The sequence below is a fragment of the Corvus kubaryi genome, unplaced genomic scaffold, assembly GCF_017639235.1.
Source record: "Corvus kubaryi isolate FWS band 111438036 unplaced genomic scaffold, C.kubaryi_AGA036_p1.0 66, whole genome shotgun sequence".
Classification (NCBI taxonomy): domain Eukaryota; kingdom Metazoa; phylum Chordata; class Aves; order Passeriformes; family Corvidae; genus Corvus; species Corvus kubaryi.
The window spans coordinates 32095473-32107783 of NW_024582054.1; the positions used below are offsets into that span (position 1 = coordinate 32095473).

Below are 12311 nucleotides of genomic sequence, written 5' to 3' on the forward strand. Positions count from 1 at the left end.
CATGGGAAAGAGAACTGGGTTGTGTTCCTCAAAGCCTGTGGCTGATCTGCTTAGGGCTCTCAGGCAACCACTTCAACTCTAAGCATTTTTTGCCACCACTCTTGCCCTGCCTCTTTCCCTAAATCCTAAAGCCCTCAGACTCTGCAGTGACCTTATCGAGGCTTTCAGTACCTAAAGGGGCTCTAAGAGAGCTGGAGAAGGACTTTGGATAAGGGCATAGAGGGACAGGGAATGGCTTCACACTGCCAGAGGGCAGGGTTAGGTTAGATTTTAGGGACAAATTCTTCCCTGTGACGGTGGTGAGGCCCTGGCACAGGGTGCCCACAGAAGCTGTGGCTGCCCCATCCCTGGCAGTGTTCCAGGCCAGGTTGAATGGGACTTGGAGCAACCTGGGATAGTGGAAGGTTCATGGCAGGAGGTTGGAATGAGACGATTTTTAAGGTCTCTTCCAACCCAAATCATTCTCTGATTCTCTGCTGTCCATGACCCTTTGGGCTGTTTGTCCAACATGGGGAGCTCTGAGCTGTCACCATTGGGTCTTTAGGGTATCTTTCCACACAAATAAGGAACTGCAAAGGAGGAGAGGATGCCTCTTGCCTCACAGAGAACAAACCAGAGGTGATGTGGTCAGAAACCAGGCAGATAAGGAAAGGTCTGCCTCTTCAGGCTCTGCTCATGTGAGGATACTCACGGTTTCATGATAGCCCCATCCAGTGGGATTCGAAAGGCAGCTGTGAAGTACACCCAGACTCTTGTTCCTTTCTATTTGAGGCTGTCTGGGAAAGCTGTGAGCAGCAAAAAAGGACATTGGGACTGTCTGCAGAATCAGCAAGATGATCAGGAGACATTTACATTGTTCTCTCACTTGAGAAGTTATTTTTGCAAACATATGGCCTCGAGTTAAGTATGGTTTTTTTTAAAAACACTGTGGCCAAATTCTGTGGCCAGTAATGGTTTAAGGCTCTTTCTTCTCCTAGAGAAAGACACTCATTTGTAAAGTCTGGGGGAAATTCACCCTGTACAATATGCTACAGGTTAAATTGATGCTTTTAAAGCTCCTTTCTGGATCAAGCCTCATATTTTAGTCACAGAATGGTAAATACACAAATCTCTCTGCAAAATCACTTCAGCATATTTATGCAGATAATGACTTTGATGGACCTGTTAACTTGAAGAGAGGAAACAAGTCTCCATGTGCCCCTCACCATGTGTCTTTTTCTTGATAATAAATGTAGTTAATACATCTTGCTCAGCAAGGTTTCCTCTGCACACCTTGAACTCTAACTTGCAAAAAGCCCAGTTGCAGAGAAAGCAATTTGCTTGATCCTTCTGAAAAGAAAAATAATCAGCATAGTAAGAATTCAGAAACAATACAGAGCTGCAATTCATTATAAGCTTTCAATGAGACAGAAGGTATCACTGTGCATCCATTGCACAGAGTGATGTTGGAAGGGAACCACAGGCAGGAGCAATTTCAAGAATGGCTTTGCTTGTATTATCATCTAGTGATGTTTAAACATGCACAGCATGTCCTTGAAAGCCCAGGGATAAGAGGAAGAGAGGAGATGAAAAATTAAGCCTGAACTAAGGTATTTGGAAAGCTTGAAGCTTAGAGTTGTTTCTGGGTACATCAGTTTAACCTTCAAATGAACCAGCCTTTTCTTTCCTTCTCTTCAAAGTAACACTTTTAAGTCCCAAAATTTGACTTTGAAGCTGAGATCAATGCTGGTAATGTTCTCATAACACCAACTCCCACTGGAGGTGAAATTGGGAAGGGGGGGACTTGTGGTTTTTCAGAGATTCCACACGACACAAGTGATTTTTGCATCAACTGTGTTTCCCTAAGTAGGACAGGGAATTTTAATCCTGCAGAAGAGCTTAGAGCCTCACCAGCTCCTACTGACCCAGCACCTCTCAAAGCCAACTAATACCTGGTCTGGCTCTCAGCTGCTCTGTCCCACGGTCTGGGAAATCCTGGAGGGGTGAGGGCTGCTTATGGCACTCCACAGATTAGAAGTAAAAGCAAATGTCTGATGTCAATTGGTGTAAATTCGCCAGGCAGGGGTCCGTGCTTCTGTTGGACAAATACAAAAAAAAAAATCTATACATTGAAAAACATGAAAAGTCACTGGTCTTGTTTCATAGCTAGCTTAAAAGGGGATGGGGGAAACTGAAATGAGCTGTGCCTTGAATTCGTGAGTTATTTTGGTGGTTGGTGGTTGATTTATCACTGATTTGTAACTGCCCTTAGTATTAGCCAGCAGCAGGGCAAGAGACAAGGAATCAACATCAAAAAGGTATTTAATATTGCAAGTGCATTTTCATATCTGCATCCACACACCAGAAAACCTTGATCTTCAAAGCACTGTACAAACACTAACCAGCTAATGACTCCCTGAGCAAAGCCACAGCAACGGCTATTTTTAATACATCTATTATTTGTTTGTGCTCATAAAAGGCAGTTTTGTGCCATCAGCTTATTCAGCCAAGTACAGAACACAGAAAAATGCATGTGAGCAGAGGAGGAAGCAAAGGATATGGAATGTCTTGACTGGGTTCTCCATGTACTAGTTAATGAAGGTGGCTGGATAGAAAAGGAGTAAGTGAAGGTAAGTATGACAGAGCCGCCAAAAAAAAAAAAAAAAGTGAGTTGATTACTGGACAGAAATACATTTTAAAGGAAAAAAGGCTGGTTGCTAATGGTCCTTTCAGTCTACAACAGAGAAGCACGGCAAGGACCAGCAGCACGAAAAGTCAAGTAATTCAAAGCCTAATTGTTGCCAGACACAGAATCAGCTTCTGGAATGACTGACAAAGCCAAATGGTGAATTTGTCACCTCTTTTTTTTCAAATGCAGACAAGGATTTTGTGGACATTGTATGGAGAGATGTTAAAGCAGGTGTACAACCTGTCTGGGTAGCTGAGCGCAGATATCTCTTTTCCTCCTCTGAACTCTCAGAAAGTGTGGGACAGCAGAGCTGCCACCACTGAGGCAGCGTTTCCAAGTGACCCAGAGAGAGACAGGGACTCCTCTGGAGGGATGTGATGAAGGCATCAGATCAGAGGGCTGGAGCTCCTCTGACATGGGGACAGGCTGGGAGAGCGGGGTCCACCCAGCCTGGAGAAGAACAGCCTCTGGAAAGAGCTTAGAGCTCCTTCCACGGCCTAAAGGGACTCTGAGAGAGCTTGGCAGGAACTTTGGACAAGGGATGGAGAGAAAGGACAAGGGGGAATGGCTTAGGCAGGACGTGGGGGAACTGGCAGAGGGCAGGGCTAGATGGGATATTGGGAAGAAATTCTCTGTGAAGGTGGGGAGGCCGTGGCACAGGCTGTCCGGAGAGGCTGTGCCTGCCCCATCTCTGGAAGTGTTCCAGGCCAAGTACGATAGGTCTTGGAGCAACGTGGGACAGTGGAAGGTGTCCCTGCCCATGGCAGGGAGTGGAACTGGGTGAGCTTTGAGGTCCTTCCCAACCTAAACCATTCTATGACATGGACAGCACGGAGTGATGAAACCTTGTCCCCTCAAGAGTTCGAATTAAAGGACCCTTTCCTTCCTCTGACACCTGTGTGCAGCCCCTGGCGCGCGCGGGGGGCGCCCCGGTGTCAGATCTGAGGGCCTGAACCTGCTGGACCAGTTCAGGACACCCTCCTGTCCCACCCCAACCCGCAGCTCCCAGCGCCTGGGGAAGCGCTGCCCACGCCGGGGTAACCCCGCTCAGCTCCGCAGCCCACGGAGGGTTTCGGGGCGCACAGGGTGACAGCGACGCTCCTTTACACACACACACACCGCGACTGAACCGAGCGAGGAGACCCCTGAGCGTGCCGGGGGCAGGATCCGACCCTCAGCCCCGCATCCCGCCTCACCTGAGGCCCGGCGGAGCCGCTCGCTGCCTTCCTTCCATGCCCAGAGGGCGGGGGCCGCGCTGCGGAGCCCGTCCTGCACCAGGCGGCGGAGGCAGAGCGAGCGCCCCGCCGGCACCGCGAGCTGCGGCGGCCGCGCTCCTCCTCCCCCTCCTCCTCCTCCTCTCCTTCTCCTCTCCTCCTCTCCTTCCTCCCCCTCCTCCTGCTCTTGCTGCTGCTCCTGCCCTCCCGGCTGCGCTCGCCGTCCCGCCCGGCCGCCCCGCGCGGCTCCTTCCCTCTATGGATGGGAAGGCAGCACCCAACGGCGTGGCCACCATCGAGGACAGGATCCTGCGCATCACCGGCTACTATGGATATTACCCGGGATACTCCAGCCAGAAAAGTAAGGCTCCCTGCTGCCTCTCCCGGCCCTTCAGGGGGTGTGTGTGTGTGTCGGCAGAGCCCTGAGGGTGCCCGTGCCCCATCCCCCAAGTGCTGCCCCATCCCTGCCCGGGCACGGGGCGCGGGGTGCCCGCTGTGCCCCGAGGGGACGCGGCGGCTCTGCGGCTGGAGACGGGGGTGGCGGCGCTTGGCCGCGGAACTTCGCGGCTCGGAGCCTCTCAGGGCGGGCGTTTTGGGGTTTATTTTTCATTTCCACCCCTCCCACTCCCATCCCCGCCGGGGTGGGGGGGTTCGCTCGCCTGCCCCGCGCCCGCCGCACCGGGAAAGTTTCAGTCCCGGTGGGTCCCCCCGAGCGGGCGCGTCAGCTCCTGAATTATTCATCTTTCTCTCGAAACTAATGAGATTTTTCCAGAAAAGTGGGGAGCTACCGACGATGGGGGGGATCCTTCGTGCCGCTTTAATACCAGACACTTGCGGTTTAGGGGGTTGGTGTTGGTTTGGGATATTTTTTCTTTTTATTTGTGTTTCTATTTATTTATTTCCCTTTAACAAAGAAGCAGAAATTAAAGCAGGTTGTCCTTGCAGAAATTCCGTATTTTTTTTTGCTTTTGAAGTTTTTAATTAGGAGCAGCGGGTTTCTAGCAGCGGGGAGAGCCTTAGTGGGTTTCTCTGGAATTCTGGCGGTCCCAGCACTCTGTTTGACTGGGAAAGTTTGGCTAATGAAAGAAATGATTCATTTTTACCACCAAGGAAATGTGTGCAATCAGGTTTTATTGTATTAGTAGTTGCTTTGCAGTTGGCAAAGCTGTGACATGCCATAGCTTAACGAACAGAAGAGGAATTGAGGCCAAGTGAGGGGTAAAACAAAGGAAAGGCCAAGAAGCCCTCTTGGGTGAGGTGAGCACTAAGGAGCAGACTTCCTTCTGCATATTCTCCTTGGAATATTCTGCTTTCCAGAACAGCCAGTGCAGTACTCTCCAGCTCCAATGCAATAATAAACCAAAATACAATTCATAAACTGCTAATATCAGAAAAACACATCTGTAGGCTTTTTATGATGGAGGAAAGCCATGCATTGAAGCCACTTAATAAGTAAAAATTCCTCTGTGTAATAGTAGCTGAAAAATCCAAGTCAAGCCCAGTGGTTTTATCCAGCTGTTATTTGTGGCACACTAACAGCATGACAGGTGTTGTGAGCATTTACTTGGTGAGGCCAGTTGGTTTTTCTGTAGCCAGAGGAGTTGGGAAGAAGCTGTGAACAGTCTGAAGGTATGGCTGTATGTCAGTCCAGGGACTAGTTAAGTCTGAGCCAGGTGAGACCTGTGTCCCAAATTCTGCAGTGACTCCAGAGTATCCCTGCAGTGTGATGTACCAGAGAAGGGTGAAGATTCTGGCTTAATAGTTTGTTGCAATAGTTTGCTTCCATGGCAGAATGCAATTTTTCAGTCTGCAGCAACACTCCCACGCTGTATCAAGTTATAGACCTGAATCCAGTGTTGTCAATCCAAGTGCTCTGTGTGGTGCAGTGGGAATGCCAGGAGAGCACTGCCTGGACAGAGAAAAGCTCTGTTAGTCCATGAGCAGGTTCTGCAGATGCTACAAACTGCATCTGCTTAAAATTAGAAAAAGCATGCCAAGAGAGGCCAAGGCTTTCAAAAGTGCTGACTCTTGGGATTTTGGGGCAAGTCCCCTGGCCTTTTGTGCCTTTCTGGCTGGGTGCTGAGGCAAAACAAAAGTGATCAGTATCCCAGGTTTTGCTGTTTGAAGAAAATAAGCCAAATTTGTGGTTGTCATGTTTAAAGAGGAAAGCTGCAAGTGTGTAACCCAGAGGTATTTCAGTACTTAAATGCCTTCCTTCGGGTAAATGAAAGACGTGAACCCCTTCAAAGCTGTGAACGCTTTTTAAAGCAGTCCCATAAGTTTTAGAACCATCATCATAATTTTTGGAGTGCTTGCAGTTGGCAGATGACTGTGTTATCCTCATGGTTGTGTGGTTTGAGTTTATAAAGTACTTTGATGCTTCTGCAAAGATGTTCTGGCCTTACCTGAGGTAAAGCCAGACATCCTTCAGGCATCATGAACATACATCCTCTTGGCACTCAGCGAGAGTCACTCTTGGAGGTCCTGGCTTGGAGTTCTTAGCCAAAGTGTTGCCTTCGAGTGGTGCTGCTTCAAAGTTCTGTTGCCTGACAGTTCCTGTCAAGGCTAATTGTTCACACAGACGCAGCACTGTAAACATGCAAGGTGAGGAGTTTGTGCCCCTAATTATTAATGGATTTGATATCTCCGTTTATTTCAGTGAGGGTACGATTTTTGTCACCGCTATCCAAACTCAGGTTTAGTGCAGGTGGACAATGCTGGTGGCACACAGTGTGCTCAGAATTCCAGGTTGGTTGTGCCCATACCCTCCCCAGTTCCAGAAGAGCCCTTTTCCTGTCATATGCCCAAGCCTGTGCCACATGCATTCATCTGCTTGCGCTGTCACCTTGCTCCTGCCTGGCTCTGCAGGGTGCCTGAAGATGAGCTGTTGTCCTCAGGATGGCTTTGTGCTCTCTGCTTCTGAGCAGAGAGCTGGCCAGGCACCAGATGGGGACATGATTTGGGTGGTGACAGCCTGCTGAGGGTCACCACCTTCCTTGAGGCTCCTCTTTGTCCCCAGCCTGCAGTGCCCAGCTAGTGACAGAAAGATTCATTGAGGGAAGTTGAAGGCAGCAGTGGGTGGCTGCTGTTCTGCTCACTCTTGGGGGTACCTGGAAGATGACAAGGAAAGCTGAAGGCTTTGTGAAATGTGTTGGTGATTTGCATCCTTCCTTCAGTGGATTGGTTTGTATTCCATGGTCTAACTGGAGATCGTGCCATGGTGTCTGTGTGTGGAGGCTGAGCACTGCTCACAAACAGCCATGAAATCTAATGTTAAAGCACTGTGGTGTTCAAGAGCTGTTATCACAAAGAACTGCAATATCTCCTAGTGACTTGTGCCTCATTGTCTATATTTGAGTGCATTAACCTACTTCAGACTTGGGGTGTGCATGTGATGATTCTTTTATTAATTTTAAGTCAGGCACTTTTATAGTTTTATTTGTCCTTAAAAAGGTTGCTAGAGAAGGAAAATACCTATTTTATTTCTCTGTAAATCATCTGAATAAGCAGCAAATGTATTTTGGTCTGGTATTTACATCCATGTCTATTGCAAAAATCCTACATGCTGCCTAAAAAGAACAAGATAGGACTTTTTCCCCCCCTCACTTGGTGCTGAGATGGAATGGACTCTTCCTGATCCCAGTCACCTTGTACCTTTGGATGCATGGCTTGATCCCTCACTTCTTGCATTTTAAATGTACAGAGTATATATGAGATGTCTGGCTTCTGTGGGAAGGCAGGGGGGCTGTGTCTCTCTTCCAGCCAATTTCTTCAGAATTCATAATTTCCAGGGCATGGTGCTGTTGTAGATCAGATGCTCCATCCTCTGACCTGGGGCTGCAGATGAAGCTCCCCTTGGCTTCATGTTTCCATGTGTGCATTTTCATTTGGTCTGATGCAACTTTTTCATCTACATGAACAGTGGGAGACTCTGTTCCCTCTCCTCACCTTTGCTGTACCTTCTCATTCTTCTCTGATTTTTCTGCTGGCAATACAATCATGTTTAGTATCTCCAGGGTCAAGAGTATGTATGGGGTTTGCTCTTTGTGGGTTTTGATTTTTGTTTTTTTTTTTCTTCCTTTTTTCTTCCTCACTCTTTCCAACTGCCACCCCATCTGCCTTTCATCTCAGTACTGAAACCTTTTTTAATTTCACACTACAAAGTTCCTCTCCTTCAAGTCTGTCCTAACACGTCTTCTGTGCCTTCCACTGAATTAAAACTGCTCCAATCAAAGTTCCTCATCTCTGATCTTCATCAGCTTCACCAGGACAAGTTCTGCCTGTGCATTGTCTTTCTGATGGAGCCCTTCCTACTATCCACTAAGCCTTAGTCTTGCAGGATGCTGTTGGCATCACAGATCTGCATTTCTCTAATGCTGTTTTCTCAGGCCTGGACAAGCACAGCACAACTTTACTGGAAATGCAGTGGTTCCTCACATGGGCCATCACCTTCTCCTTTTCATCCTGCTTGGAAAGCTTCTCTTAATGAGCACTTGGTGGCTGGAGTGTTTGATTCCCACCCCTGCAGGTTATGAACACCCATCTCCATGAGGCACATGCTAGACTTTTAAACGAGTTCTTTTGGACAGTATCCCATGCTGATTCAATCTCCCCTTTTCCTCTGCTTCAGGCCTGACCTGAAACCATGGAGTTGTGTAAGCTCCTGGAAGCAGAAGGTGCTGTCACGTGTCTGTGCAGCGGCAGGACTGTGACAGTGGGACACTGGGTGACCACTCCTCTGGTGGTGTCTGCCAGGGAGCTGGGGAGCCCTTATGGCATCGTGTGACCTTAGCAGTGCTTGGGGAAATGCTGGACCTGTCCTTGCCATGAGCACAGTGGCTGTCAGGAGCAAGCTGTGTGTTTTCTTACTGCCCTGCAGAACAGCTCTAGCAAAGGCCTGTGGTTTAATTTGGCCACGTTCAGCCTCAAGTCAGCTATCTGAACTTAAGCACCTGCTTAAGTCTGAACCTGCTCTAAGCCACTGGGCTTTGACAAGGCATTCAAAGTCAAGTCCATGCTTAATTGCTTTGCCTTAATAAGCCTGGGATTAAGGCATGCTGAGGCAGCATCAGTGGCTTTACAATTCGGCTCTTGTTCTCTGTGCGGAGGAAAAGGCTGTGGAGGGAAGAGCTACCCCTGAAACACTGGAGAGGATTTTCTCCTGGTTATCACAGCAGCTGTGCCAGCAGCTCTGCTGCAGTACAAATCACATGGCAAACCCAGATCATCTCTGTGCTTACTGAACACCCTGCCCTCCTGGTGGCTTGTCACTTCCAGCAAGAGGAACAAAGTCTCCGTCTGTTTACTGGAGGCACCCAGCTGCTTCTCCAGCAGTTCCCAGAGCCCTCGGTTTCTCCATGCAGAGCAGGCACAATGGGAGGCTGAGAAAGGGGCACTCGAGGAAAGATGCTTTGAAATTTGTGGTGGATGAGGCTGGTTTCATTGAGCTGTGTTTCAGGGGTCTGGGAGGGAGGAAGCGGTGTCTGAATCTCTGTGTGAGTTGAAGTCTCAGGGCTGTGTTGGCTTTACCAGTTGTGGCAGCTGTCCCTGTGCCACCTGGTAGCATTTGGGCTGTGGGGACTCCAGATGCAGGGCTAGCCTGCAATGAGCTTTATTTCAAAGCCTTTCCTTTCCCCCCGGATGGGAATTTTCCATAGGAGAGCTATTCCCTAGGAGGGTGTGCTGCAGTGGGGGCTGGATTGCAAACTGCCAGTTTAAACAACTTTCCCCCCAGCCCAGCTCTGGGGAACAAGTGGATGTCATGGCACAGGATGCAGTCCTCTTGCAGTTGCTTTTTCTCACAGACTTGTCTCTCTGTTTGGGTGAAAAAAAAAAAAAGTATGGCTGTGTATCAGCACTGGTAGCAGTAACTTATGAAGTAATTTCTTTCAGCAAAACAGATTTTATAAATACTCCTTTGCTGACTAATATTGGCAAGACCAAGTTTGTTTTCTTTAATGGAATTGGACCAGGCTTTGTGTGGATTTCTGTTTGTGCTGGAAGGGACAGCTTGGCAGCCTTGCACTGGTAACTGGCATATGTGACCTTCCCCTCACCTGGGGACACCAGTTGTTGTGGAAGTTGAGGAATCTCATCAGCTGGGAAGAGAGGAAACTGCTTCAGTCCTTGGCCTTCCCTCAGGGGCTGATTCATCCCCTTGGGGTCAAATCCCTGGGGAGCTCAGCTGTGAAACTGTGGTACTGGACATGGGTACAGTTCTGGACATCTGTGGGCAGGAGGGATGAATCCAAATTGGGAAGGACACCATGGTGAGCAGGGCAGTGAAGAGCATATCCTTGCAGGAGGAGGCTGATAGAGCTGGGCCTGCCTAGGGATGGGAACAGGGCTGCTGCTCCAAACACGTCTTGGGAGGATGAACAAGGAAACGTAGGAAAGAAGAGTTATTTAAACTGAAATGGCATGTTGGCACACAGGCAAATGGATAGGAACAGGCCATGAATAAATTAAGGCTGGAAATTAGCAGAAGGCTGAAATTAATGGCCAAAAATGTCGCGCGGTCTTACGTATTTAAATAAGAATTATTTCCCAAGCTTTAAAGATGCTTCATAAAGACGTCTGCCAAGATTTTGAGAAAAATTACTCCTATTTGGCAGGGAAAATTGAGACAGTAAGATGGGGGGAGTGATGCTAATTTGCCAGAGGTTGTTCAGAACAAGCCGTAAGTTTGATGGAGTGATCTCTGCCTCCACTGGTGACTGCACAGCAGGTCTGGAGCTGCAACTGGCCTCGTGCTAAGGCTGGTAGAGGTGCTCTTGATAACTTGGTAGCTTTCTACATGTGCTCTCTTCCTGCTTTTGAGTTCCTCTGCCCTTCTGTGCTCATTCTCGGCTCATCAATGGTGTTCCCAGGGCTCAGTCTTGGGCCCAGTCCTGTTTAGTAACTTTATTGATGATCTGGTTGAGGGGATTGAGTGTCCCTTCAATAAGTTCGTGGATGACACCAAGTTGTGTGTGGAGTGTTGATCTGCTGGGGGACAGGAGGGCTCTGCAGAGGGATCTGGACAGGCTGGATCGATGGGTTGAGGACAATTGTATGAGTTTCAACAAGACCAATTGCCAAGTCCTGCACTTCGACCACAATAACCCCATGCAGTGCTACAGGCTGGCACAGAGTGGCTGGAAAGCTGGAAAAGGAACTGGGGGTGCTGGTGACAGTGGCTGGACATGAGCCAGAGTGTGCCCAGGTGGGCAAGAAGTCAATGGCACCTGGACTGTGTCAGCAATGGTGTGGCCAGCAGGACTGGAGCAGTGATTGTCCCCTGTGCTTGGCGCTGGTGAGGCCACACCTCGATTGCTGTGTCCAGTTCTGGATCTCTCACAACAAGAAGGACATTGTGTCCAGGGAAGGGAATGGAGCTGGGGAGGCCCTGGAGAGCAGGTCTAATGAGGAGCAGCTGAGGGAGCTGGGGGGGCTCAGCCTGGAGAAAAGGAGGCTCAGGGGGGACCTTCTCACCCTCCACAACTCCCTGACAGGAGGGTACAGCTCCCAGGGAACAAGGGATAGGATGAGAGGAAATGGCCTGAAGCTACACCAGAGGAGGTTCAGGTTGGACATCAGGAGGAATTTCTTCATGGAAAGGGTTGTTAAGCAGTGGGATGGGCTGCCTACGGAGTTGAAGTCCCGTGTTCAAGAAACAACAGGACATGGCACTCAGTGCTCTGGTCTGGTTGACAAGGTGGTGATTGGTCAGAGGTTGGACTCGGTGATCTCAGAGGTCTTTTACCACCTCAACGATTCTGTGATTGTCACAGAAAGTCTTCCTGGCTGCCTGGCCCTCTGGCTGATGGATGGGATGGTGGCACAGCTCCCGGCCCCCTCCTGTCCCACCTCGCCCTCACCCATTCACCCGAGGTGGCATCAACCTCGCTCATCATGGCTGCATGGAGCTGCACTTCCTTCTTTTCTTGTTTTGCCTAAAAATGTGGCTGCTGCACACAGCCCTTGAGGAAATGACCTGGACATGCCATGAGGTCCTCCATGCTCTTCTGGAGTGCACCGAAGGGATACCCCTCATTTTCACTGTCCTTCCAGCACTCTCTCCTTGACATTGCCTTCCCCATTTACTCAGGCAGGCAGCTGTGTATTTATCCTGGTTGAATATGGTAAAATGATATTCCAAAGTGACAGATGGTTCTGGCAGACTTTTATCCCTCCAGTGCTTGCATTCCTGTTTTTTAATAGTGGTTTTAAAGGTTTGCAATTATTTCTTCTGCACATTTGGAAATTGATGGGCTTTTGCTCAAATGCCTGCATGGGAATTCACCCATGAAAGTGAACTTACTGTTTGTGGAAGGATTGGTGGCCGGGATTTTTTCACATAAACCTGCTGCTGGATGATCACAGCAATGAATAATGAAAATGCCTGCAAAAAAAAGTCAGTGTCTCTTTGAGGCAAATGTGCAAATAGG

At 49.0% G+C, this 12311-nt stretch overlaps 1 protein-coding gene across 2 annotated transcripts in view; it reads left to right on the forward strand.

The window, feature by feature from the left end:
- The first annotated feature begins 4014 nt into the window (after positions 1 to 4014).
- Positions 4015 to 12311, forward strand: part of SLC35F4 (solute carrier family 35 member F4) — a 113095-nt gene continuing 104798 nt past the window's right edge. For both annotated transcript variants that reach the window (XM_042047624.1, XM_042047625.1), the window contains exon 1: positions 4015 to 4243. In XM_042047624.1, the coding sequence (XP_041903558.1) occupies positions 4141 to 4243 (103 nt within the window). In that variant the 5' untranslated portion in view covers positions 4015 to 4140. The remainder of the gene's footprint in view (positions 4244 to 12311) is intronic.